At 57.2% G+C, this 24,994-nt stretch overlaps 3 protein-coding genes and 1 long non-coding RNA gene across 4 annotated transcripts in view; 1 reads left to right on the forward strand and 3 right to left on the reverse strand.

Annotated features, from left to right (window-relative positions):
* Positions 1-965, reverse strand: part of SIN3A (SIN3 transcription regulator family member A) — a 32,023-nt gene extending 31,058 nt beyond the window's left edge. The window contains exon 1 of the mRNA XM_039732032.1: positions 610-965. The gene's annotated coding sequence lies outside the window, so the exon portion shown is untranslated. The remainder of the gene's footprint in view (positions 1-609) is intronic.
* Positions 966-1,033: 68 nt separating this feature from the next.
* Positions 1,034-3,596, forward strand: LOC120513224. The gene is made up of 2 exons (XR_005630219.1): positions 1,034-1,810; positions 1,979-3,596. It is a non-coding gene; the product is annotated as an uncharacterized LOC120513224 (long non-coding RNA).
* On the reverse strand, positions 3,438-14,938 carry PTPN9 (protein tyrosine phosphatase non-receptor type 9). Its single transcript, XM_039732204.1, has 14 exons — positions 13,961-14,938; positions 13,663-13,731; positions 9,937-10,080; positions 9,423-9,512; positions 9,203-9,327; positions 8,501-8,606; positions 7,760-7,870; positions 7,209-7,537; positions 6,721-6,814; positions 6,550-6,619; positions 5,950-6,028; positions 5,545-5,695; positions 5,246-5,453; positions 3,438-4,979 (listed from the first exon to the last, which is right to left on the reverse strand). Exons 2-14 carry the CDS (start codon positions 13,693-13,695, stop codon positions 4,753-4,755), a joined length of 1,767 nt encoding a protein of 588 aa, XP_039588138.1. The 5' UTR covers positions 13,696-13,731; positions 13,961-14,938; the 3' UTR covers positions 3,438-4,752.
* Positions 14,939-16,196: 1,258 nt separating this feature from the next.
* On the reverse strand, positions 16,197-24,988 carry SNUPN (snurportin 1). The gene is made up of 8 exons (XM_039732277.1): positions 24,906-24,988; positions 24,622-24,778; positions 23,612-23,716; positions 23,417-23,513; positions 22,440-22,537; positions 22,069-22,146; positions 20,924-21,004; positions 16,197-17,245 (listed from the first exon to the last, which is right to left on the reverse strand). The coding sequence occupies exons 2-8, from the start codon at positions 24,667-24,669 to the stop codon at positions 16,916-16,918; spliced, it is 837 nt and encodes a 278-aa protein (XP_039588211.1). The 5' UTR covers positions 24,670-24,778; positions 24,906-24,988; the 3' UTR covers positions 16,197-16,915.
* Between the last annotated feature and the right edge of the window lie 6 nt (positions 24,989-24,994).

Here is a 24,994-nt window from a genome sequence, read left to right on the forward strand (position 1 = left end):
CCGGCGGGGGCGGGGGGCTCGGCGGGGGGGGTAAGATGGAGTAACCGTCTGTCGGCCGCCGCGGCGGAGCGCTGCCCGCTTCTCTGTTCCCCGGGAAATCCCGCCCCTCCTCGCGCAGGGGGGGAGCCCCGAGCGCCCGTTGGCTGGGACGCGCGCCCGTCACTCCCTCGGCCAATAGGAGCGCTGGCCCCGCCCACCAGGCCCTCCCCTATTGGCCGCGGCCCCCAGGAAGGGGATGTGGAGAGGAAGGGAGGGAGGAGAGGAGGGGGGGAGCGACCGCCGAAGAAAAATGTCCGTATAAGCAGCGCGCCCCGCCCCCGTCCCGCCTTTCCCGCCGTCCTATTGGCTGCGGCGCCAAAGCGCCGGCCAATTGGCGAGCGGGGCCGCGCCGCCGTCACGACGAGAAGCCCACCCACGCGGCGAATTGGCCCCGCCCGCCAGCGGCGAGGCCACGCCCCCCTCTCTGGGGAGCCCTTTTGTGGAATGTTTACATCGCGGCCGCGGCCCGCGCCAGCGGCTGCCCCCGCCGTCCTCCCCCCGGCCCCGCGCCCCGCCGCGAAGGGCGGCGAAACTGGGAAAGTGCGTGTGGGGGAAGCAGCTGTTACATACCCTCAGCGCGCAGGCGAGCAGCCCTGAATGGAGGGGGAACTCCCCCCGGGGCGGATTGGCCCCGCGGTGCCGCTCGTCACGGCCGCGCCGCCCACGGCCCGGGGGGGCTGAGCGAGGGGGCTGTGAGGGGAAGGCCTCCGGCGCACGGAGCCGGGCCGGCCGGCGGTCCCCTGCGCTGGAACGCGAGATGGAGGTGGGGGCTGATGCCTTCAGCCATCCTGTTTGCCTCCCTTTGGAAAGTTGTGGAGGGGGTTGCCGGGCTCCCCAGACGGCGGCTGCAGGAGCCAGGCCTGGCCGCCCGTGAGCGCTCGTCTGGAGCGTGCTCGGAAAAGGGTGAAACACAAACACACATGCTCCACACTTCTAGTTAAATGTGTATTTCAAGCTCCCTCACTCAAAGAAGGTCCAAATCTCCTAGTTGTGTTTTTTTTTTGGTTTTTTTTGGTTTTTTTTTTTCTTTCCAGCTGTTCTTCCCTTTCTCAGACCGGCAGAGCGCTGCCGGAGCAGGCAGCGGGGTGGTGCCGGGACAAGCAGAGGAGCTCTGGGAGCTGCAGCTCGGTTTAACCCCTGGAAGGGCTCCCGACACGGGGGTTTGAGCCTGCGGTGCCGCTGGAGATCGAGCCTGAGCCTTGGAAACCGGAGACGAGGAAGCAGAAGGGCTGGGAAACGAAGCGCTCCGGAGCTAGGCTCTTTCCAAACTCCCAGGGCGCAAAATTACAAGCACTAAAGAAATCGTCATTAGCGAGGCGGCGTGCACGCAGCCAAGAAAGCCAAATGAGACAGGTGGGCACAGCGATGGCAGCGCCGCTTTAGGATTGCCCCACAATGCCTTTAAATCCCCGTTTCCAAACTCCAGCAGAACTCTGGATTTTGTTCTTGGAATTGCCTGCGCTGTTACTTTTTGTGGTGGGTGATCCCCATCTCTGGGCCACTCCAGGGAAGGGGAGATCCTCCAGGCATCAGGCTGCTTGTACTCAACAGCCCGTTTTTCCCACCACTCTCCAAACAATACAAAGTTTTTCTTTCCAGTAACTTTTGGCTGTCTGCGTGAGGTGACCATTTCCAGAGAAATCCTTGTTTCTGCTGCTGAGCATGACCTGCTGGCACAGAAGGAATGGATGGAACAAAACATCATGTTGTGCAAGAGGACTGAAAATGCTGGCTTTGAGAAGAAACGCAGCCCTGGAAATAGTAAGGGAGGGTGAGTGTTTGGGTTGTTTTCCCATGGAAAAGGTTTACAACCTTTTCCTCCGCCTCCAGCACAGATGGGCTCTTCATCTCTCCTCGAAGGGAGCAGCATATCCGAGCTGTTCCCATTCACAGCCAGAGTTGGTTATCTCCCTCCCTCTCCTCTGGTTATTCCTATCAGATACCCAGCACACGAGTCTTGGAAACGTTTTGGTTCTGTGTGCCCACATCCCGTGGGATTGAGCTAGAAGGCACAACCACCTTTTCCGTGTGCACGGAGCGGGCTTGGTTGGGATTTCACAGCCAGGGGAAGAGACACGGGCTGGGCACATTTGTGGGGCCACGTGGGACATTTGGCATCACCTGCAGCTTTGGGATCTGGACCCAACGCTTTGCCAAAAGCCCCGCTGAGCCACGGAGAGCTGCTGCTGACAGCACAGGATTAACAACAAACTGCAAACGCTCCCCTCCTGCACGTGTGCCGAGAAGAAAGCCCAGCTGGGTAAAAAAGTTTGGCAGTGAGGAGGCAGGGCCCCGGGAGCCTTCCTTCAGAGGATGAGAGCTCTAGGAGGATCCACCCTGCAGTGGGTGCCTGGAGGGAAACTCTGGGGCAGCCTGAGCCAGAGGAGCAGATCACACTGCCTGGGCTGATGCTGCTCCAGGAGACAGCTGGGTGGAAAACGGGAAGGATGGGACACTGCCCTGAACCAGAAGCACTCAGAGGCAGGATGTGCACAGCTCCAGGGGTGCTCCCAACACCGACCTCTCACACACTGGGACGTGCAGCCCTTCCAGACAGATTCCCTGCTGCCTCTGGTTCTTTTCCAGCCTTCCAGTGCTTGTGTCTGACCTCGGTTTGGCACAGCCACCCAGTCCACCCCCAGAGCACAGGGGAAAGCTTCTCCCAGTGCTAGTCCTAGAAAGACACTGGCATTCCTCACTTTTTTAGGCTCCAGCTGAACAAACACAGGTGCTGCTCTTCACACCCACCAGCTGCCCTGCTCTGGGGCACGAGCTCTCTCACTGGCTCCAGGGCTTCATTTGCACAAGCTGCCTTTTTTATTCCCTTGTCCCTGAGCCTCAGGCTGCAGCTGCTGCTCTGGGACTGGCATCACTTGCACCTGAAGGCACTGGGGCTGCCTGACAGCCCAGGAGTTCCCCCTAATTTTTGTGCCCTACTTGCCTGCCCAGAGGGGATCCAGAAGCACAGAGGCGATGCCTGCACCCCCAAATCCTGCAGCAAAAGGCAGCAGCAGGCAGATACCATGGCCAGACAGGAGACTGATGTCCTGAGGATGTCAAGGCCCTGGGAAAAGAGGCAGCAGCTTGGAGCAGGGTGGGTCATGTCCCCCCTGGCTACACCAGCTCACTGTGCTGTCTTCCCTCCTGACGCTATCCTGCCTGCCCAGGAAAGCTTCCTGCAGCCTGGTTATCTCTGTCTCAGCCTCACCCAGGCCAGAAGAAGCCCTAAACACAGCCCTGTGCTCCTCAAAGTCCACGTGCAGCCAGGGATGGGGCCAGCTGGTTTTAAACACAGCCCTGTGCTCCTCAATGGGGCCAGCTGGTTTTTCGAGGTCACAGCCCGTGCAAAGCCCTGAATTCCCTCCTGTCCTGCCCAATGCCCCCACGACAGCAAAGAGGACTGGTCACTGGTGGTATATTTATATATCAATACAAATAAAAACAAAACAACTCCCAAAAAAGTAACAACAAAAAGGTTTCTCTGAGAGCAAAATAGGAACATTTACAAATACTTCTGGCTCTGGCTTGGATCAAGTTAATGTTAAATACAAAAAAAACCCAAAAAAACAAAAAAAAACACAAACCAAAACCCAAACACAAAAAAAACCCCAAAAGAAAACCTCCTAAACCCTGTGCCCCCCTCCCCCAAGATTATAAAAAAATAAGAATATACACATTCAAAGAGCTTATTACAGTATAAAGTTGGGGAGGCCCAGGCAGTGGCGGGGGCCGGGGCAGAGGCTCGTTGCCTCTCCAGGTTTGGGGTTTCCTCTTGCTCAGCGCTTTCCCAGCCCATGACTCAAGGCAGGGCTGGGCCTGCGGGTTCCCAGCGGCAGCTTGGAAAAGCCGGGCAACCTGGAGAGCCGGTCGGTCCCCACGGCCCCGTCACCTCGTACCTAGTGACTCCCTCAGCGGCACCCAAGGGCACGCGATGCCGGCGAGCTCAGCACCCCTGGACAACCCAGTCCTCCAGATCCTCCCAGGAGCACAGCTGCTACCTCTCTCCCCGGGGAGGATGAGACAAAGAAACAGGGGGGACACCATCAAGTATCCTGTGCCTCCAGTGGGATGGGCACAGGAGTGGGTACTGCGTCCCAACGCTGCCCGTGAGGGGAAGTAAGGGGAAGGGGGAAGACAAGACAGAGCCAGGACCGAACTCACCGCTCCAGAGATCACAGCAGTGAGGTGGCAGGACAGCGGGGACCCCTGGGAGCTGCTAAAGGGGCGGTTGTATATATGTATCTATATAATAGCCGGGGGTCACAGCGGGGGTATATTATATACACACATACATACACACACAGATGGAGCGTCGGGCGAGACCGAAGCACGTGCCTCTTCCTCAGCCCCAGGACTGGGAATACATTTCCTAGGACTTTGCAAAGCCCCTCTCTAGGTACATCTTAGGTGGTCCCAACAACAACAAAAAAAACCCGAAAATTAAAAAACCCAACAACTCAAAGAGAAGACAAACCACCTCCCCAACCATCCAAACCCAACCGAAACACGACGGGCAGGAGCGAGAGCCCCTTCCCGTGCCGGCAAAGTGGCAGCCACCGTTTGGGTTGAATAAGGCACAGTTCCATAGCAGTGCTGAGAGCCGAGGTGCTCCAGCACCGCCGCCCCCACGGCTCTGCCGAGTCCCGGCGTGCCCCGAGGCAGCGCGGGCAGCCCCCGAGGACGGGCAGCGGCATCGGTGGGAGGCGCAGGGTCTCAGTGCCCCGGCGAGCTCTTGTCCTGGGCGGCCCGGCTGTGGTTGGTGAGCAGCAGGCCCTCGCGCTGGGCGTGCTCGAGGATGGCGGTGTAGCAGAAGTAATACTGCTCGGGGGTCTGGATGCTGAAGGCGCGCTGGGTCCGCATGCGCAGCACCGTCTGGTAGATGTTGAGCGTGCCCACGTCCTGCAGCTGTGACAGGCAGATGTCCAGCGCGCAGAAGGTACCTAGGGACGGCGATGGGCATGGCATCAGACATCAAATGGCACCATCACTGCCCTTGTGAGAACCGGAGTGCTGGTGCTCAGCCCCCCACTGATCTCCTAAGGGCATCTGGGGACTTCTCCCAGGTCTGATGGTTGTGGGAAGTCCTGAGGACATGTGTCTCAGGTCAACCAGCTTGCAAACACTCTGTGGGTCTCCAGGATGGAAATGCCCCAGGGAAGCTGGACTTGTCACCCCACCATCTCCAAACCTCCCCCACAGCCATTACCTGTCCTGCCAATGCCAGCGCTGCAGTGCACCACGACTGGGGGTCCCCCGGGGTGACCCTTGAAGCGAGGTCCCAGGGAGCTGACAGCCACTCTCTGCTGCTGCTTCACGGCCCCCAAAAAGTCAATGAGAGTGGCAGCAGAAGAGGGGACGCCATAATCTGGCCAGCTCAGGTACTGGAAGTGGGACACCAGCCGCCGCTCCCTGGTCTGGGGAAAGCAGTGGGTTTAGACCCTCTTTGCTCCTCTGACCCCTGGTGCCCCCATGCCACTCCCCCAACAGGCAGCTGTGCCCACGCACCTCTGAGCTGTGGATCTCCAGGATGGTTTTCTTGTAATGGTTGAGGTTCTCTACGCCCAGGTTGGTGATGGTCAGGGCCCCAAAGCACACCTGGAAGTCCTTTTCCAGGGGCCAGTACTGGCCGCACTTCCTCCTGCCTCCTTCCTCCAGCCTGGGAGCATGACAATGACAAGCTGGTAATGTCCTCCTTGCCCTGCCTGAGACATCTCCCATGCCACCCAGCCTTGGTTCTTTGGGGATCCTGCAGGGACCAGTCTGTCCTTGACCCAGTGTCCCACCCCTGTGGGGCTCTGGCTGGCACCACTGCTGCAGGATCACTGCACCGAGCCCAGTGCTGCTTATCCCACACCAAAACTGCCCATTTGGCACAGAAAAAGAGGGCTGTGTCCCTCCACGAGCACTCACCGGGTTGTCATCACGATCACCAGGACGTTCTGCTCCCACACCATGCGCCAGAAGTCACCGTAGGTGTTTTCCAGAGGCCCTGCAGGGACACCCACACATCAGCCCAAAATCTCATGGATCTGGGCAACTCCTTGCCCAGCTGCATCCAGCAGCCCCCCCTGACCCCCACAGGGAACCACAGCCCCTTCCTGTAGGGGCTGACCCAGGTGTGGATCCACGAACACAGCCTGGAGCTGTCACTGATGCCACCCTCAGCACCATGTCCCTGTGGCTCAGCGCTGATCCCACCTCTCTGCTCAGCCTTGGGCAGATGAGGCAAATCCAGAGCTGGGATAGGGGCAGGGAGAGGGAGAGGGCTGCTATCATGGATGAAGATGGATCCCCTTGCTTTCTTCCAGGAAAAACTTCAGTCCACTAACTGGAAACTGAGAGGGGAATAAATACACACAGGGAGGAGTAAATACACCCCGGGAGAAGGGGGACCTGCTGGGCAGCGCCCAGCTCCTGGGATGTTTCCCATGGCCAGGGGCTGACACTGGGCAGAGGTGAAACCCATGGGTGCATCAGGAGCAGAACAACCCCTTGTTGGCTCAGCCATACCCTGAGTGCCAATGTACGCATTCCTCTGCTTGTAGCCATCCATGAAGCTCGCGTTGATGTAGTCAGTCAGCTGCAGGGAGAAAAGCATGGGTGAGATAAGGCCTCCAGAACCGTGGGACAGCTGTGCCAGCTTCCCACAGGACTGTGGGCTTCCCTCCTGGGCTGGCTCACCTCTGGGCGGCTGTACGGCTTCGCCAGCTTGACACGGGTTTGGTCCAGGCAGGGCACGTCCCCGTACCGGTTCTTGTCCTGGTTGTAGGGTGCCCTGGGAGGCGGGGGAGAGGGAGGCAGGGATGTATTCCTCGTGTATTCCAGGGAATGTATTCCAGGCAAGGCAAAGGCAGCATCCCTCCCCCTGTGCAAGCCTCTGGGGCCCGTAGCCTGGGCTCTGCTGCCATCACCTGGCCAAAGCCTCGGGAAGCAGAGTCCCGGCCAGGTCCTGGTCCCTGCTGTCCTCTGCAGCTCCCCCCTATCCCAGAGGCTGCAGGACTCACAAAGGGGGCTCACACCATCCCTAGGCCACGGTTCTGAGTTGCTAACCCAAAGCACCACACCATGAAGAGACCAATGGACCCCCATCCAGCAGCAGAAGCGTGGGGTGAGTGGGCACAGAGCTTTTTGGGGTGAGAGGGGCACCTGGCTCCCTACCAACAACTCACAAAGAGCAGACGAAAGTGCCGGCCGGGCTCCTGCGCCGAATGTCTTCGTACTCCTCATAGATGCCACGTTTCTGCTTGTGGCTGACATGATCCAGCAGCTCCTGGAGGGTGACAGACTTGGGCCCGGGGACGTGGACGGAGCCGTTATCTTTGGGGGCCGCCAGCGGCACCAGGATGAGCTCGTCCAGGGGGTCAGGGTGCCCGTTCTGCTGGGGCAGGAACCGGCAATTCCAGCTCAGAGGGTCCAGTTTGAGGGACCCTCCGAGGTACTCAGGGAGGCACTCCCGGGGCAGGTGATCCTTCAGCTCCGACATCTTCACCATCTGCACCTGTGAGAGGAAGGGGAAAGGCAGGGGTGACTCCAAGAAGGTTGGAGAGGATTCCCTGGGGATGGCAACAGGGATGCCAAAGGTCTGGTGCTCGGCAGCTTCCAGCAGAGGGGGCTGAACGGCACAAGCAGCTGAATGGCTGCTTCCACCACCCTGGCATGAAGGTAAAGCAACCTCAGCCCTGCCCACTGAGGGTCCTGTGCCAGGAGGGTCCCCACTCACCCGCTCCCGCAGCTTCTCCTTCAGCAGCAGGCTGATGATGGAGTAGGGCACGCGGAACCACATGGGTGCTCCCACGATGAAAACCTTCTTGAGCCGAGCTGGGAAGGCACCCTGTGGGCATGAGGAGGGGGTCAGATGCAGTCTGCTGTGGCAGGGGACATATCCCAGCAGAGGTGACAACCAGCAAAGGGACCCCACGATGGCAATGCCACATCTGAAGTGTGCCTCGCACACTCACAGCCTTGCTTGTTCTTTGGTTCCTTATCAACTCTTATCCATGTTGATAAGGAACCAAATTGCTTCCTTGGAATTAGGTAAGCAGAGGGTTTGGCTCCATGGGGAGAGGTGAAAACTGGGAACTGGGATTATGCAAAGAACACACCCCAGCCAGTATTTACTCTTATTGCTTTTTTTTTCCGGAGAAGGGAGGAGGCACCAAATGCCAGCACGATTAAAAAATAATTTGCATCTGTTTTCCCAAAAGTGCTGCCAGCAGCTGTGAGAGGAATCCAGCCCGGGGACAGCTGATCCCTCCCGCCCGCGCCACACCGCAGCCACCGCCGGGTCCAGCCTGGCAAGCTCCCAGTGCCTTCCCCAGGTCCTGCGGGGCTGCAGCTGGTGCTCCTCGGCCGAGATGTGGTCAGTGTGGTCTGGGGTGCAAATTGATGCCAAAACCACAGGACTTTAGGTTCTTGGTGAGCGAGTGGCCCACACAGACATCAGTTAACCCCCAGGCACCACCTTGAGCAGGTTGAGGATCTTCTTGCTGAGGTCCAGCTCGAAGTTGGTGTACTGTGACCCTGCCATGTCGTAGATGAACACCAGCCCGTTCCTTTGCGTCTCAAAGCTGAGAGGAGGAAAAGGACAACGTCAACCCCACAACATGCAACCACCTGGCTCCTGCATCAGCAGCTCTGCCCCACACTGACCCCCAAAAATCCCTTCCCACGCTTCCAGAAGGACTCACAGACCCAAACCTTGCTTCTGCACTTCCCAGCTGCTTCACCATCCCTTCCTACAACCCTCATTTAAGCCTGACTCGTGCCTTAAGCTGCTCCAGCATCATCACCCGTGATGGGTAAGGTCAAAAACAGAAAGAGCCCAGCAGGATAAATGGCAGGGGAATGTCCTGGGTTTATATTTTTGGCAGGGCTCACATTACGTCTGGCTGATGGTGGGGCTGCCTCCTCCCCAGCCAGGGCCTGCAGGAATCTGGGACTTTACTAAACTGAACCCAGGGTGTGGACAGGGCAAGGCTGCAAAGAGCCTGGTTCAGGGCTTGGGGGATTTTGCTCCTCTGCTGAACAACTCCATAAGGAGGACTGGCTGCAGTTCAAACCAGGGAATTTCAAGCCATGGGGAGCAGTGATCTCCCTGGGAGAGAACGTGCTCCCCGGGGACCCTCCAGTGTGAGACAGAGGACCCCTGCAGAGGCAGGCTCACCTCTCCACAGCTCGGTCCAGCAGGTAGAAGAGTGCCTGGAGCACCACGTGCTGCACGCTCTTGCTGGGGTGGTGCAGCTTGGCTGTGAACAGGGCGATGGAGGCTCCCGAGGGGTCCCGCACGCTCTGCCGAGGAAATGGGGTCAGGCTCCAGCACCCCCACAGAGCAGGGCTGGGATCAGCCACCCAGCTGGGGTAACCCTTGGGGGACCCCCACCTACCAGAATGGTGAACTTCCCGCTGAGCAGCTCCGAGCGCAGCGGCTCCTCGTGCGGCTTCAGCTTCACAATCCCCTCCTTCAGCCGCGTCTCCTGCGGGCACCGAGGGCAGTCACAGGGGGCACAGGGGGCACGGCCCAGCTCTGCCCCACGGGGCACCCAGCTGTCCCAGGGAACCTCTGCTCCATGGGATCATCTTCCAGCAAGCCCCCAGTAAGAGGAGCAGCTTTGCAGCTCCAGGTTGGAAAAGACATGCATGGATCTATATCCTTAATATATAGGGAAATGCTCTGAGGGCAGCACACACCAGCCAGGAGGGCACCCCATGAGCTGCTCCCAGAGGAGGGGAAGGGATTGGGATCTCCATGGCAACCCGCCTTGGCTGAAAAAGGATTTTCCAGCCGGATAAAAACTTGTGAGAGAGAAAAGGGAGAAGGGGGAGGGTGGTCCTAGGGAGCAGGGATCTCCTGCAGAGCAGGAAGCCCTCAGATGGGGGGTTCTGGCCCCTCTCACTCACCCTGTAGGAGTGGAAGAGCTCGATGGCCCGCAGGACGTCAAACTTGCGGGCCATGAGGAACTTGACAGCCACATTCCAGGAGAGCGGGGACACATTGTACTGGCCTGTCCACTTGTTGATCTCCTCCAGGAACTGCTTGGTTGCCTGTGGGAGAGATCAGGGGCATGCGATGAGACAGGGTGAGAGGAGGAGGAGGAGCAGGAGGAGGAGGAGGAGTGCCCCAGGAGCATCCCTGGTCATTGTTGGAGCTACAATCCTCACCAGACCCTTCTTGGGATGGAGCAGAGAGCTCCACGACAAAAGGGGTAAGGGCAGTGTTGATGGAGACGGCAGAAATGCCACAGGACAAAGGGAGCAAGGGGTGGGAAAAATGGCCTGGAGGCTGGGGGACACTTGTGGAAAGGAGAGGGCAAGCAAAAGGAGGATTTTATAGGAACAAACTCCCATTCAGACACAGCATCCTCAGCACAGCCCCATCAGCTGGCAGTGCTGATCATCATCCTGGGGCAGCAGCTCCACCATGGGGCGGTGAACTCAGCTGTGGGAACACAGGTAGTGAACATGGAGAGCTGGCACTTCGACCTGCTACAGGACATGGACCAGCTCGCCCAGCAACACCAGTTCCACACACACATGGAACACCAGGAGGGTCCCAGGATGCAGCTTTGCCTTCTGCCGTGGATTGATCCCCTGTCCCACACAGGAGCCCCAAGGGAGATGGGGCAGTACAGCCCAGTCTTCCACCGCATCCAGCTCAAAGGATGCAGGCAGCACAGAGGGAGACACCAAAATGCCTCGCTTCCACCCAGGCATACACCAAATAAAACAGCTTCCAAGCTCCCCAGAGTGGAGGATGATGAGCAAGGAGGTGGAGGAGGGAGGGGAGTGCTGAAGGCTGGCTCGGGAGGGAGGCAGGGGCGGTGTAGGATGTCAGGCACAGAGTTACTGGGAACTATTCAGAGTTACTGGGAGCTATTGAGCCAGAAAAGCTTGTCGGTGTTAATGACTTCCGACAGGAGGAAGTGAAGGGCCGGGGTTTATCGGCGGCGCGAGGCTCGGCAGGGACAGCGCGCCCCTCTCATGGGATGGGCCAAAGGAGCCCGGCTCATCCCAGGGGTCTGGCTCCCACACTCTGCAGCCAGGAGCTCCCTAACTTGGTCCCAGAGTCACACAAAGCAGCCAGGCAAGCACCACAGGAAAATAAATGGGGCAATACAGGAACCATCTTCAGCCTTAACACAGAACACATCCACGCACACAGGATATTCTATCTGCAAACACATCCTATCCCATATATCCTGGGCACACCTCCACTTTGCCAGGGCATTCCCCAAGGCACCCAGTCGCTCAAAATCCAGGGCTGCAGATGCAAACCCAAAATAACAGTGAAGAAGATCCTCCCCCAGCACGTGCAGGATGGTCAAGGTATGGGAGTGAGCGCCAGGTACAATTCCCACTTCCCCCAGACAAAGATTGGAGCCAACACTGCAGCCTGAGCTGCAATGATACCCCAAGGTGACGGGAAGGGAGTCCCCAGATGATGGGAAGAGGGACCCAAAGGGCATGATGGCAAGAGGAGAGGATGCAACCTGCAGTTCAGGTCTGCCTCCTCAACATCTAACCCGCCACACTTCACACAATCCCATTTCCAGCAGCTGCCTTGAGGGATGATGGGCTTTTTGCAAGGGGAAGATGCACAAGAACAAGCACTATCTTTGCAGGGCAGTTCAGCCATGAATTCCAGCTTTCCCTGGGAACAAAACCAAATTCCACACTTACCAGTGCTGCCATTCAACAGCAGGGAGCCAGGCGTTACAGAGCTGAGCATCAATGCCAGCCACAGCTCTGCCCCCTTCGTGCGCTCCACTGGGTCTCATCATCCTTCCTAGCCCCAGTCCCAAAAGGATTTACACACTTGTCAATCCCAGCGGAGCAGGGATCGCTCCACGTGCCAAAAACAAAGCCTGTGACCCAGAGCTGCAGCAAGAAGTTTCTGCAGCACTGGGAGTGAAATTGTCCGTGGCTGGGTGTTTGGAACAATGCTGGTCTTTGGAGTGCTGGCGTCATCCACGTCCCCGCTGCGCCGGAGCAGGGTGGTGACAAAGCCACTGCCGCTGGAATCCAGGAGTTCTCCCAGCCCTCCTCCCCCAGGCAGCAAACCTGCCCTCCTGCTTCAGTGTGGGGAAGTGGGGGATAAATCTGTGAAAATTGCAGCTGGGCTGAAAACCTTCAAGGAAAATTGGTTTGGCTCCTTGGGGATAGGCTAGGGAGGGAATTGCAGAGGGCCAGTAGAAGAGATGTCCCAAGACTGGCCTGGGAAGGGTGAATTTCCCCCTGGCTTGCTGTCAGTAACAGGGGAGAGTGGAGGAAATCTTGATGGTCCCAAGAAGGATGAAGGGACGGCAGGAAGGACATGTTCCAGCCCAAACCACCACTTACCCACAAAAAGAAGGAAACTTCCCTTATTTTGGCTTCCAAGCCACCGAGGGCAGGACGAAAGGCAGCCTTCCCCACACCAAACTGGTGACCCAAACCTGGAGCCGTTCATGCAAACTTCTCTTCACCTTCTCCATCCAATATTCCCGAACAAGCCAAACATCTCAGATCCCTCTCCTGGGATGCTGCTCCCTCTGCAAACCAGCCTTCCTTGCCGGTGCAGGATCTCCAAAACCCCTATTCCTGGAAGCTTTGCCCCCTCCATGACACAGGAGAAACACAAATCTCAGGCACCTGTGGGGACAGAGGGCACTCCCTCCTTGGACGCTCCAAGGACACTCCCCATTCCTTGGGATTTTATCACCCTGGAGAGAGCAGTGCTGCTCCCAGGAGGAATGAGCCTGGTAGCTCTGCATTTGCTGAGCACCAGCGCAGGCTGCAGGAGGGGCTCTTCCATGGAGGTTTTGAGAACTCGGCATCTCCATCCCAGCCCTCCTAAACCTCCCTGTAGAAACGAAGGATTTTTAAAGGAGAAAACGAACCAGCCAACCAATTGGAAAGCCGACCATTTTGGACGGAAAACAGGACCTTTTTGCCCTGGCTGTGCAGTCCCCAGAGCCACCAACGTGGCCAATGTGACAGCCCGAGGGGGCAGAGGGATCCCGGCTCCACATCCCCATCCACAGGGAAGCCCAGCTGCCGCGGGTGGCCACGCGTGGGGACGAGGACAAAGGAGGGGACAGGCAGGGATGGCTCCGGCCACCCGAGGCTGCCCGGCCGGCTCCAGGGCCCCGTTCCCCGAGCCCAGCAACATCCTCCCGCGGTGACGCAAGGCCGGCGGAGGAAGCCGGGACGTCACGGGAGGCCTGGGGCGTGGGAAGCGCGTGCACACGGGTCCATCCCCACGCACCATCCCCGCACCATCCCCGCACCATCAGAAAAAAAGCAGGCTGCCAGCGGGGCCACGCTGCTCGGGGGACGCGGGACCCACGCCCCAGCACCCACGGCACGGGCCTTGAGAGGGCTCCGGGGAACGGGAGGGTTGGGGGGTGGCGTGGATGGGGGTTGTGGGGTGGGTGCTGCGTGGGTTGGGAGGCTGCGGGTTTGGCGGCTGCACGGATGGGGGGCTGCGGGGGGGGGTTTCCCATCGGGAGAATCGGCTGGCTGGGGAGAAAACCAGCCTGGCAACCGGGGATAGCCAAATAACGATGGGAAAGGAGCGGTGTGGGGAAGGAACCCCCGGCGTCCTGCCCAGCCCGACCCGGGGAAGAGGAGCCCGGCGGGACTTACCTGCTCCTCCTCGGCGCTGAGCTCCGCGGCCATGCTGCGCGCCGGGCCGGGCCGGGCCGGGCCGAGCCGGGCGGCTGCAGCTCGCTCCGGTCCCACCGCCCGCCGCCCCGGCACATGGCGAGCGGGGCAGAGCGGCCGGAGCCCGTCCGGCCACCCTCCCGGTGCCCAGCAGCACGAACACGGCCGGGGCACCGGGAGAGCCCCGGAGCACGGCGAGCGCTCGGGGCACGTCCGTGGAACGGGCTGCAGAGAAGCTCCAGCTCGCCCGCGCGGGGCGGGGCGGGCCGGGGCGGGGCGGAGCCGAGCCGAGCCGGGCTGGTCTAGGCGGAGGACGCCCCGGCGGAGCCCATCCCCGGCGCTGCGGGCACCGGCCCCTCCCGGCGGCGAGGGCGGCTCCGCCCCGGGGGCCCCGCCGAAAGTGCCGAGAAAATTAAAATAAAATGCGGGGGGAAAAAAGAGAAATTAAATATCTATGTGTGCGTGTGCGTGTGTTGGTGTGAGCCCCCCGGGAAGTTTGTCTCGGCCCGGGAGCGGCGCTCGGCTGGGCCGGGCCGAGCCGAGCCCCCGCCCCGCTCCGCTCTGCCCCGGCGGGGGCGGCGGCAGGAAGCGCCCGCAGCCCCCGGTCCCTCCTCCCCGCGGCTCCGCCGACCCCGCAGGGCGGGCGGGGGACAGGAAGCCCTCCCCGGCGGGGGAGACAGCAGCCGGGATGGGGCCGGAGGGGTCCGGTGCCCCCCGGCTCCGCGGCGGCTTCCCCAGCCCCGGTTCCGGCCGCGGCGGGCGGGAGCGCCGCCGCTAAAATGGTGGCAGCATCCTCCTCCCTTCGCTGATGCTGGATAAAATTCCCGGCAGCCGCATCCTCCCTTGCTGTTACTGGATAAAATTCCCGGCACAGCTTTCTCCCTTGCCGGGATTCCAGCCTTCCCCCCACGAGCAGGAGTCCGGGGTTTCCAGGCGTCTCTTTCCACTCCCTCCTCTACGGTCCCTAAATTGCATTTCCCAGCCGAGCGCAGGTGTCAGCGCCTGGATGGAGAGTCCCGAAGCTCCTCCGGGAAAGAGCGGGGATCCCGGGAAGCACAGCAGCGGTCGCTCCAAAAAGCCAGGCCCTGGGACAAGGGGACATTTTGTTCAGCCGAGGAGCACTGTGCTGGCAGCGTGCCTACAGCCGGAGCCTGTGCACCTAACTGGGAGAAAATGGAAGTAGGGCAGAGGGAAGGGGCTGAGAGCCCCGGCTGGATGAGTGCTCCAGGCCACGTCTCCTCGTCGAGCTGCCCGCTCAGCTCTCCTGCCCCAGGCCAAATTTCAGCCCCCGATGGGGTGACCCCTCCAGCGGAGCTGCTGCCTGTTCCAGCTGGGAGTGGGATCGCACCCAGCAAACAGAATAGTCACAGCACCAAACTGTGCTGGCCCCTGCGACTTCCGTTTGACACCCTCCCTCCAAAAACAGCCTTTCGTTCCCAACAGGAATTGTAACGCAAATATTTATTCCTCCAGCCCAGCTCGTGCTTTTAAAAGGGAAACTATGAGGCATCATCTGGAGCCGGCGGGAAGCTGCAGTCGCTTCCCTCTTGCTCTCCTCCATCAGTGTGCACAGCCCCTCTTCGGCTGTATTTCCTCTCCTTCCCTCCTGGAGGACCTTGGAAGGCTGCTGGAGGGCAGTAACCTGAGCTGCAGCTTTCTCTGCCCTAAGGGATGCACAAATCTTCCATCCAGATGCCCACCTCCGGGTTTAATTGCCTGATGGAAGGAAAACTGTGCTGACAGGAGGCTGGATGTGGTACCCCACTCAGCGCTCTCCCTGCAGACATCTGCCAGCCAGGGAGGCTGAAGGTGGGAACCTTCGAGGGATGGGGACATTAAGGCAGTCCAGGTGCTCATCCTCTCTCCCTGGATCAGCTGCTTCACATGTTAAAAAAATAATACTGAAACCAGTAACTTAATCAGCTGTTTGAAAGCGACACTGCGGGGCCAGGTGCCACTTCCCTGCCGGGGAGGGGAGCGGAGGGCAGCCCCCTCCCACAGCCAGGCCAGTTCCTGCTGCCTGCTGCTGTCATCAATAGCGCTGCACGGCCAGATGGTCACACACAGCCCACACGCTTGGCACAGAAACCAGGCTGCTTCTGGGAAAAACAGGGGTGCTAGGGCAGGATACAAGTGCGCCCGCTATCTGCAGGTGGCCATCCCCACTCTCAGTACCTCCTCCATAGACAGCTGGGAGGACAGTCCCCAATGCTGCCTTGAGCTTGATGTTTCATCTCTCTCCTTTTCATCCCCCTCTGGAAACCAGAGAGAGCAATCACTTCATCCCCCTAAAACCAGGGAGGGGGAGCAGCCGGTGCTTAAAAGGTGGGGTTGGGCTGGGAGGGCTGGGATGAGAAAGACAGGACAAGAGACTGAAGTACCTCAGTGTGCAGAGACTTAAACCCACACAAGCGTTTCCTCTGCTCCAGTCAGCACTGGAACCAATTTTTCAATCCCTGTTTGGGAGGCACAGCACGCATCCACCCTTAGGTAGCAGGAAGACGCTCAAGAATTTGTCTTTCTGAGAAACCTTTTATTTGGCACGATCAATGGTAGCGTTTTTCAGAGAGAAGCCATTCCTTCCTCCCCCCACTAAGAAAAGCCTCGAGGAGAGAGAGGCTTCTGCCGTGCTCGCGCTGCACAAAGCCCTGCTCCGAGGCAGGTCCTGCTGCAACACAGGGAAATTTAAATTTTCCCAGGAATGCATGGGTGTGGAAAGTCCAGCCTTTGGATTTACAGCAGCTCACTGCAAACTTTTGGTTAGTAACAACCTTCATTGGAAAGGCCTCAGAAAACAGCTGGACCAAAGGCTGAGAAGCCCCGATCCTGGGAAGGGCTGGGAAGGTGGGGCTGCTGCAAGGGTCACATGCAGCAGCTGCACCTCAGAGGTCCAAGCAGTGTTCCTATGCTGGAGTTTTGCCAAGACTCTAACAGAAGCAGGGTCAGGAGCTGAACTGTATCCCTGCGCTATGGGGACAGATAATTTCCCATCACATGACTGCTTTAGTGAAGAACCAGACTCTTAAGGCCTCACAGAAGTCCTGGCAAAGGGTACATAGTAACAACAAATACAAAAAATCCAGCAGCACCTGGGGCAAGATATTCCATTGTCATGCCCTTTAAACAAAACCATCCTATCATCATTACTCTGCCCCCTCTCAGGAGCACGAGGCACAGCGAGAAGAAGCAGGGAGCCTTTTCCCTGCTCTCTGCCCAGCTGGCCTGTCCCAGCAGCTCAACTCTCCATCTGGCTCACTGCTCCATCCCGGCCCTCCGGAGACTTTTCTGGCTGAGGAGTGGACAAGTGTTCCAGCTCGTAGTGTCCGTTCCTCGCGGCCGCCTCGCCGCCGGGGTGGCCCTTGTCCACTGCCAGCTTTTTACTCCTCTTGCTCTCGATGATCTGCTGGAGCTGCCGCCCGGCGTAGTCCGGCTTGGCCGTGAGCACGGTGGTGGGCACGGCGAGCCCCAGGATCTCGGGGACCATGTAGGGCCGGAGCCAGCCCACCAGCGGGGTGCTGCCGGGCGTGTAGTGGGTTTGTTTGTGGTAGAAGAGCAGCCCGTCAACCTGCGGGCAGGAAAGAGAATGAATGAAAGGGCAGAGCTGAGGCTCCTGCAGGTGAATGACCAGGCACCAGACAACGGCTCTGCTCTCTGTTTGCAGGCCAAAACCACCAGCTGGATCATTTTTCCTCAAGCAGTGCAATAAATAGCGGAAGGGAAAGGAGAAACCTGCAGAGCTGCTGCCCTGAAAGATCAGCGACTCCCAGATGGCTTTAAATTGTCAAAGGCAAATGAGTCCAGCTTGGTGTCGGCACAGAGCAACGTCCTCTGGATGCTTTCATCCCATTCTGCAGAAAAGCCAGAGTCTCCGAATAAGGCAGCCCACATTACTGGATTAGGGTTATTTTAAATAATACATTTGGAAAGTAATTAGCCCGAGCGTGTGACGCCAAGGAGCCCCGATTCCTAACAGCTCTTTCAGCTGACTTATGCCAAAAAAATTCTTAATGTTTCCCAGGAGAGAACTTCTCCTAGCAATCAGTGACAGTTAAGGGCACTCAGGACTTTAAAGGTTTAGGCCCTAACTCTTGTGCTTCTATTTCCACACTCTGCAGCGCTGCAGCTGGCTGACGTTTTCCCCACTTCCTCACTGTGCTCAGGGATTCTCATCCCCCCTCTTCCCACGCTTCCCAGGGGTGTGCTCTGCAAGGTTGGATCCTGCTGTCAGGCTGACTAATGCTGGAGGTGGTGCTCCTCTTAGCTCAGCTTCACAAGCTCTTAAAAGGCCATTTGGCTATGAGGAAGAGTGGCTGAGTGGGCAGAAAAGAGGAGGACAAGAGCCCACCTCAGGATGAACTGCTCCCAGGCCCCTCCCTGATCCTACAGCCTCCAGAACAGAAACACTGGCTGAGCACAAAGCAGCACATGTCCACTTCTGCTCCACAGATGCTAACCTCTGGCAAAGAGGGTAAAGCTTCTGGCACTATTCTGTCCATAATTTTCAGTCACTGTTAGCATCTTGCAAAATAATCCCAGAAAAAGGGGGATTTCTGTGCTAGGAAAACATAAAACCAGAACAGTAAACATCATGATGAGCTTGTGCAACCCCTCTGGACATATAAAGTGAAAGGCTTTTCCCCCACCCTGCCTCCTGGCAAGAATCAGATTCTGCAGCACTCCAGTACATCCAGCCCATTCCTGGGGGTGCGTGGCACTTGATGAGCAATGGGGATTCTCCAGCACCCACAGGAATGTTTTGGTAAAGCTCAGAGCCCTTCCAGATCACTCCAAATACCTTCCCCAAGCTGGAGAATTCAAAGGAGTTCAGCCTGGTAGAGTTAGGTCAGGTTCCCCATTCCCCAAGTTAAGTGACTCCTATGTTCCTTCCCATTTATTTAATTTGTTGTCTGGGTTCCTACCCCGAGTCACCACAGTGACAGTGGCCACATCCCCACTTCAGGGACTGACACTGTCCCTGAAGGCTCAAACCTGAGGGGAGACTGGCCTGGCGGGATTTAACATTCCACAGCCATGCTTTACAGATATAAGGTGCTTAACAGTCCTCCCATTCCTAAACATCAGGGTTTCTCAGAGGCTTTGACTCCCTTGCCTTGGTGGAAAACATGGTTTTACTCAGATCTGTGAGAGGGACAGCAGTTCTTAAGATCCACTCCAAAAACCACTTGAAATTCAGAGCCAGTCAACTGTTCCAAAGTCTACTGAATTCTGGGGAATAAGAGTCCACTGAATAGAGTGGATCAGGCCCTAGCTCTGAGGTTACAGATTAACTTTGAAGAAGACCCAGACTGAAAGCACTGACCTCCTCTGTGGCCACCACACACAGAGGATCCCTGTCAGCATCAAAAGATGCTGGGTCCACACCTACGGACACCTCTGTTACCTTTCACCCATAGGCAGGATGTATTTTGCCTCCTGCAAAGTTTGTTCTGTTCTGTGCCGGTAGTAGAAGGTGTTTTTGGGGATTTTTGGGCTCCCTCTTGTGGCACACCACAGAGACCCTCGGCTCCCTTCTTCCTAGAAAAAGCACCACGGTTCCTGTGGAGTTGGGGCTGCTTTGAGCCAATGTACACCACGTTTTGCTTCTTGGGGTCACACCCTGATACAGCAGAGGGCCTGAGGGGGCAAATCGCATCTGGATTACACAGCTGGAGCCTGTTCAGCTCCATCTCCTGCTCCAGAGTTTCGCAATGGCCTCCTTTGTAGCCCAGCAGTTTGCTGCTCTGACTGCAGCGGGCAAACGCTCCTCAGCCTTTCCTCTTGGGAGTAGATGCCTCAGGAGGGAATGAAGGCTTGACTCAGGAAAGCCAGGAATGACTGTTTCTACAGAGGCACTTGGAGCATTTATTATTGAGCAAGCCAGCTGAAAGAAAGCTGGGAAGGCTCTTCAATCCATGCTCAGAGCAGGGTCTGGCAAGACCCGCAAGGGGTTGGGACTTTCCAACTTGCTCTGATGACTGTCCTGGCTTTCACAAGCAGAAAGCAAAGTCAGCCCTCAGAGCCAAGTTAGTGCCCTTAACTTAAACCTACACCTATTTTAATGGCTAACTCAGGATGGGAGACCATGAGAGACACTGTCACATCAACGTGGCTCTTGGCTTCGTGGGACAAGAAATCTCTGTGGAGGCCATTCCTGATGTAGGGCACTCCCAGGAACAGCTGCAGCCACTGGAGGAGCTTCTGGCTCACAGATGTTGTCACTGTCACCGGGTCGGAATGCCACTGCCCCCTCCATCCCCTTCCCTTGCAGTGACAAGTCAGCCAGGGCAGGCAAAAGCAGCCAGAGCTGATTCCACAAGGGCCTGCAACTCACTGCTCACAGCCACAGAACTGAGCTGGGCAGCACATGGCTTTGCCTGTCCTGCCCTTCCCCAATGGTCAGAACAGCACAACAGCTGTGTCAGGGGAAGTTTAGAGTGGATATAGGAAATATCTTCCCCCAGGGCACTGGAATAGGCTCCCCAGAGCAGCAGCCATTAGCCCCGGGCTTGCCAGAGCTCAGGGAACATTTGGACAACACTCTGAGGCCCAGGGTGGGATTCTTGGAGCTGTCCTGTGCAGGGCCAGAGCTGGAATTTGATGCTACTAGTAGGTCCCTTTCCACTCAATACTGTATGATTCTACTTTTAAAGCTGATGAAGCAAACACAGTGTCCTGCTTAATGATTTCTGTCACAGCCAACTGCCCCCAGCTCCAGCAGACCTCAGGCACCCATCATGAACACCCAAACCCCCCAGAAACCACTGGGATCTTACCACCACCCTCTCCTTCCTCCCCACAAAACAGCCAGCTGCCTTGTTGGAAGCACCAACACCAAGGAAACGCACACAAGCGCACCCAGGACAGTGGTCAGTACCAGTTTTGGCCCTAAAAAGGTCAGTTGTCCATCACACTGCTATGTGAACCTGAGTTGTGTGGCTGTGGAGGCAGCCTGAGTGTCCTCCCATCCCAAAAGGCTCTTTCAGACACAGCCAAGGGCAGCACAAACCCAGGGAGTGCCATGGTTTAACTCTGGCTCGTTTGTGTGGTTGTGAGGTGTGTGACAAGGCAACAGATCAAACACGGGCATAAAGGCATCCATCCCACACACAGGAAACAGCAACTTGGCAAACTTGCTGCAGCCTCGGGACAGCAAATTCCCAAGGAGAGGGGATGCACCTCTCTCCCAGCACTGGCAGAGCTGCTGCTAAGGCTGGGGTCCAGGCCCCCACCTGAGTGTTCTCACCTCAAAGGGAAAGTCTGTGGCCAGCAGCTCACAAAGGCTGTCCGAGGAGCAGGGGAAGTTCTGCAGGCCCACGAATTTGTACTGGAAGAGTAAGAGAGGGTTAGAAGAGGCAACTCCCTGGTCTACAGGAGAACAAGTTGCTGAATCCAGCACTGGGGTGCAAGCAGCTAAAAAGGAATGATTCCTCCACTGCAGGGAAAGGGTGAGGAACAGCTCCCACATACTCCTGATACCTTTTTTTCCCAAGCACCTAAGACTGCAGGAAGGACTTTTCAGGAGACCTGACCCAGAGATGCACTTCTAACCAAAATAGAAAATGATGGCCTCCGGGCAGGATGCAAAGCAGACAGATGTCTGCTCCAGGCTGCTGCCTCAGCCAAGCCAATCTTTCCACCCAGGAAATGAAAGCTGAAACGACCCCCCCTCCATTAGGTAGTTATCTTCTGGATATTCCTGTTGGGAGTCAGGACAGGATGTTCTCTGAACACAGACACCCTCACTGCAGTCAGCCCCATTTATCACCAAGATGCTCAGCTCACAGGAGCTGCTCTGCTTGGCCATGTCTGAGCAGACAAATCTCTCATGTCTGTACTCAAAATTCACATTCCAAGCTGCTGTGGACTCTAGGTCCGACCCTCACGTGTAAGCCTTCAAAGGAAGATTTTTTATTCTGGCTCAGCAGGGACTCTGGATGGCAAGCCAGCATTCATCCCAACAACTTCAATGATCACTTTAAGAAGAGGGAAGGCTTAAAGCTTTACAAACCCACAAGACTGTCAGAATAAACCCCATTGTAGTCAGGCTGCCAACCAACACTGCTCCTGAAGAAACCACACTGGCTTTCCATTCCATTACAAGGGAAAGCTAAAAACAGCATGGAAGTTAGCTGATACCCTGCAGTGTGATCTCCTTCAGCACTCTGGATGGGGAGAAAAAACCCCACTAAACTCATTTACAATATGCAGTGGTTCTATTTACATCCTGACCACAGCATCCCATTTCATCAGATCTACACTTTGAAGCCTGATCTGTGAGGGGAAAGGAAAAAAAAAAGAAAAAAAGCTTCCACTTGTGAAAGAAACTGCTGAAGCCTGCTGAACAGGAGAACTTACCCCCAGCCTCCTCCTCAGCACAAAAGGACTTACCGGATTAATCCTGCTTTTCTCTCCCAGCCCTTCCTCCTCTTGGATTTTTGAGGAGAGCCAGAAGAATCTGAAGTCAGTCTGTGAAAGGAGGCAGAGTTAGTAACCATTCACCCCACATCACCTGTCAGCATCTGCCAAGCACCTTTGTTCCCCTGCACTCACCTGGGAGATTTACAAAATCAACTTCATCTGCAGAAACAGCACCCCAAACCCTGCTGCTCCCCCCAAAAACATGTACACACTTAAACAGCAGCCCTAAAGCTGTAGAGATGCTGGTGCTCAGGGGAAATATCTGCCTTTTTCAGAGTGAGCTTCCCACAGTGCTGGAGCAAAGCAGCTCAGGGAACACCAGGGAGGGCAGGGCTCAGTACCTGGCAGTCATAAACAGGGTGTCCTCTCCAGCACATCACGTCCAGGATGTAGTAGGTCTGCTTGGCCTCGCTGTAGATGCAGTCCAGGATGCTGTACACTGCACACACAAACACAGGGAGGTCCAGACCTGCTCCTAGCACTGCCCAAGCCAGCTGGCAAATACCAAGTCCCAGCTCTCTGACAATAATCCTGCCCTGATGTGAGACTGTGGCGTGCAGAGGGATCCCCTCCTGCTGACACAAACTGCAGCCACAAAAAGCCTTGAGCTTGAGGAGTCCCACGAGGCTGCAATGTGACCAGTCAGAGGCACAGCAAGCAAGAGCATGTTTCAAGAAATGGCATTTGCCAGACAATAAGCCTCTCTTTTTGGGGCAAAAAAAAAATAAAAAAAATTCCAAGATATATTAAGGAAGATGACACCATACAAAGGTGTCTGTTAGAGGACAGAAAGGATGTTGTGGTTTAAGAGTGTCAAACAGGAAGCTTCTTAAAAGATGTGGCAGGACACAGGGAAATGGTTTTAAACTGGAAAAGGGCAATTTTAGATTAGCTGTTAGGAAGAAATTCTTTCCTGTGAAGGTGCTGAGTCCCTGGGACAGATAGCCCAGAGTAGCTGTGGCTGCCCCATGCCTGGAAGGGTCCAAGGCCAGGCTGGACAGGGCTTGGAGCAACCTGGGATGGTGGAACATTCCCTGTCCTTGGCAGGGCAGTGGAACAAGCTGAGCTTTAAGGTCTCTTCCAACCCAAACCACCCGGGGATTCTATGTGCTTATAAAGATATCTGATACTGTTCCCATCTAGTTACCTCCAGAGATACAGAAACTGGCCTAAAGCTGAAGGTGACCACTCCCAGCACAAAAAAGGAGCAGAGCCATGGAACTTTGGGGAGCTGGAGGAGCAGCACTGGGCCTGCAGGCACACACAAACTCCCAGGCAGCTCCCCTCTCTCTACCCCAGACCCTCCTCACAGCTGTACCTTTGTCACTGGTTGAGTTGTGCCGGTTTCCCCCCGGCAGCAGGGATGGGAACCTGTTGACACAGAAGCCACTCTTGGTGTAAGCTGCTGTTGTGCCCTGTGAGGAAAAAAGGAGAGAAGAAACCCAGTCAAGCCAGTTTTATGTTGGCTGTGAATGGGTACAGGTCCTTCAGCAGCTGGTGGAAGAACACTTACCCTGGAGGCCACGACAAGAGCCCTTTTCCCGACGGGACACACCACCACAACCCACTCCTGCTCCAGATCTGAGGGGACATCCACCAGCCACTCCGACAGCATCAGCTGCAGAGAGCCCAGGGAGAAGAACCAGTCAGTAACAGCTCTCCTGAGGTTATGGACAACAAACAACCCACGGGTAAAGCAAGGAGGTTGTGACTTTGCTTTGGCACTGGGTGTTTGAAGGGCAGCTGGCACTGCTTGTCACCCCCAAAGGCTCCTTCCCTCCCCTCTAATGAAGTCCAACCTGCCTAACACGGTCTTCCCCAAGCATTTATCTTGCTTCCCAGCTGCTGACTGAGCTTCAGACCACAGCACAGGGCTCACACTGGGCACCCCACACCTCAGTCCCCACTCCAGGTACAAGATGTGGGGTGCCCAGTGGTGTTTTTTATTTTTAAAAACACAGCAAGGCTTAGAGATTCCAAAATGTCAGGAGTAAAGAGCCTGGACAAGCTGACCTCTTCAGAGGTTCCCTAAGTGGCTGTGTGTTACCTAGGACTGATCCAGCACCCAGGCTGATAAAACCCAGCTGAGCTTGCCCTTTTTTCCTTTCCAAGCACAGCGAAACAAATTTTTAGCTGAATACTGCCTAACAGGTTACTCATGCTGCTGGCTGAGCTGAAATCTCCTAAAGTGGTGAACATGGTGATGCAGAATTAATGGCTGGAATCAGTGAACCTTCGAGGTCTTTTCCAACCTAAGAGATTCTAAAGCACAACCCATCTCCGCGTGTTTTCCATTCGAACTCAGCGTTTTTGGAGGTGAACTAAGCACAGTTCCTCTGCGAGCACCAAGCCGGGCAGGACACACTCCTCCCAGCCCCCAAATGGCCACCACCGTGGCCTCAAACCAGCCCACACCGCTGCCCCACCGCCACATCCACCACGGGGACACAGGTGGCCACAGCTGTGGCCTCAAACCAGCCCACACCGCTGCCCCACCGCCACGGGGACGCAGGTGTTCCTCACCTGATTGGCGTAGCGCTTGGGCAGCTTTTTGCCAGCATCCACGTCCATCGCCTCTTCCTCCGCATCTTCCCCTTCCTTGTCCTCGTCCTCGCTCTCCACCCCTGCCCAGTCGTCCTCCGCCAGCCTCCTGGCATGGTTCACGTAGTCCAGCCGCCTCCTGGGCGGAGGGAACAACCGGGGGGCGTCAGCTCACCCTCGGCACACGGGCCCGGCCGCTCCCCTCAGGCAGCTCCGGGCCGGCCCAGCGCGCCCCGCGCCCGCACCCCGCCCGCTGCCGCGCTCACTCTCTCTGGATGCGGAGGAGGCGCTGCCGGCGCTCGGCCTGCCCGGGGCCGCCGCGGGGCTTGTAGGCGGCCAGCCGGGGGTGCGGCGC

The sequence above is a fragment of the Passer montanus genome, unplaced genomic scaffold, assembly GCF_014805655.1.
Source record: "Passer montanus isolate IOZ18808 unplaced genomic scaffold, ASM1480565v1 scaffold111, whole genome shotgun sequence".
Lineage (NCBI taxonomy): Eukaryota > Metazoa > Chordata > Aves > Passeriformes > Passeridae > Passer > Passer montanus.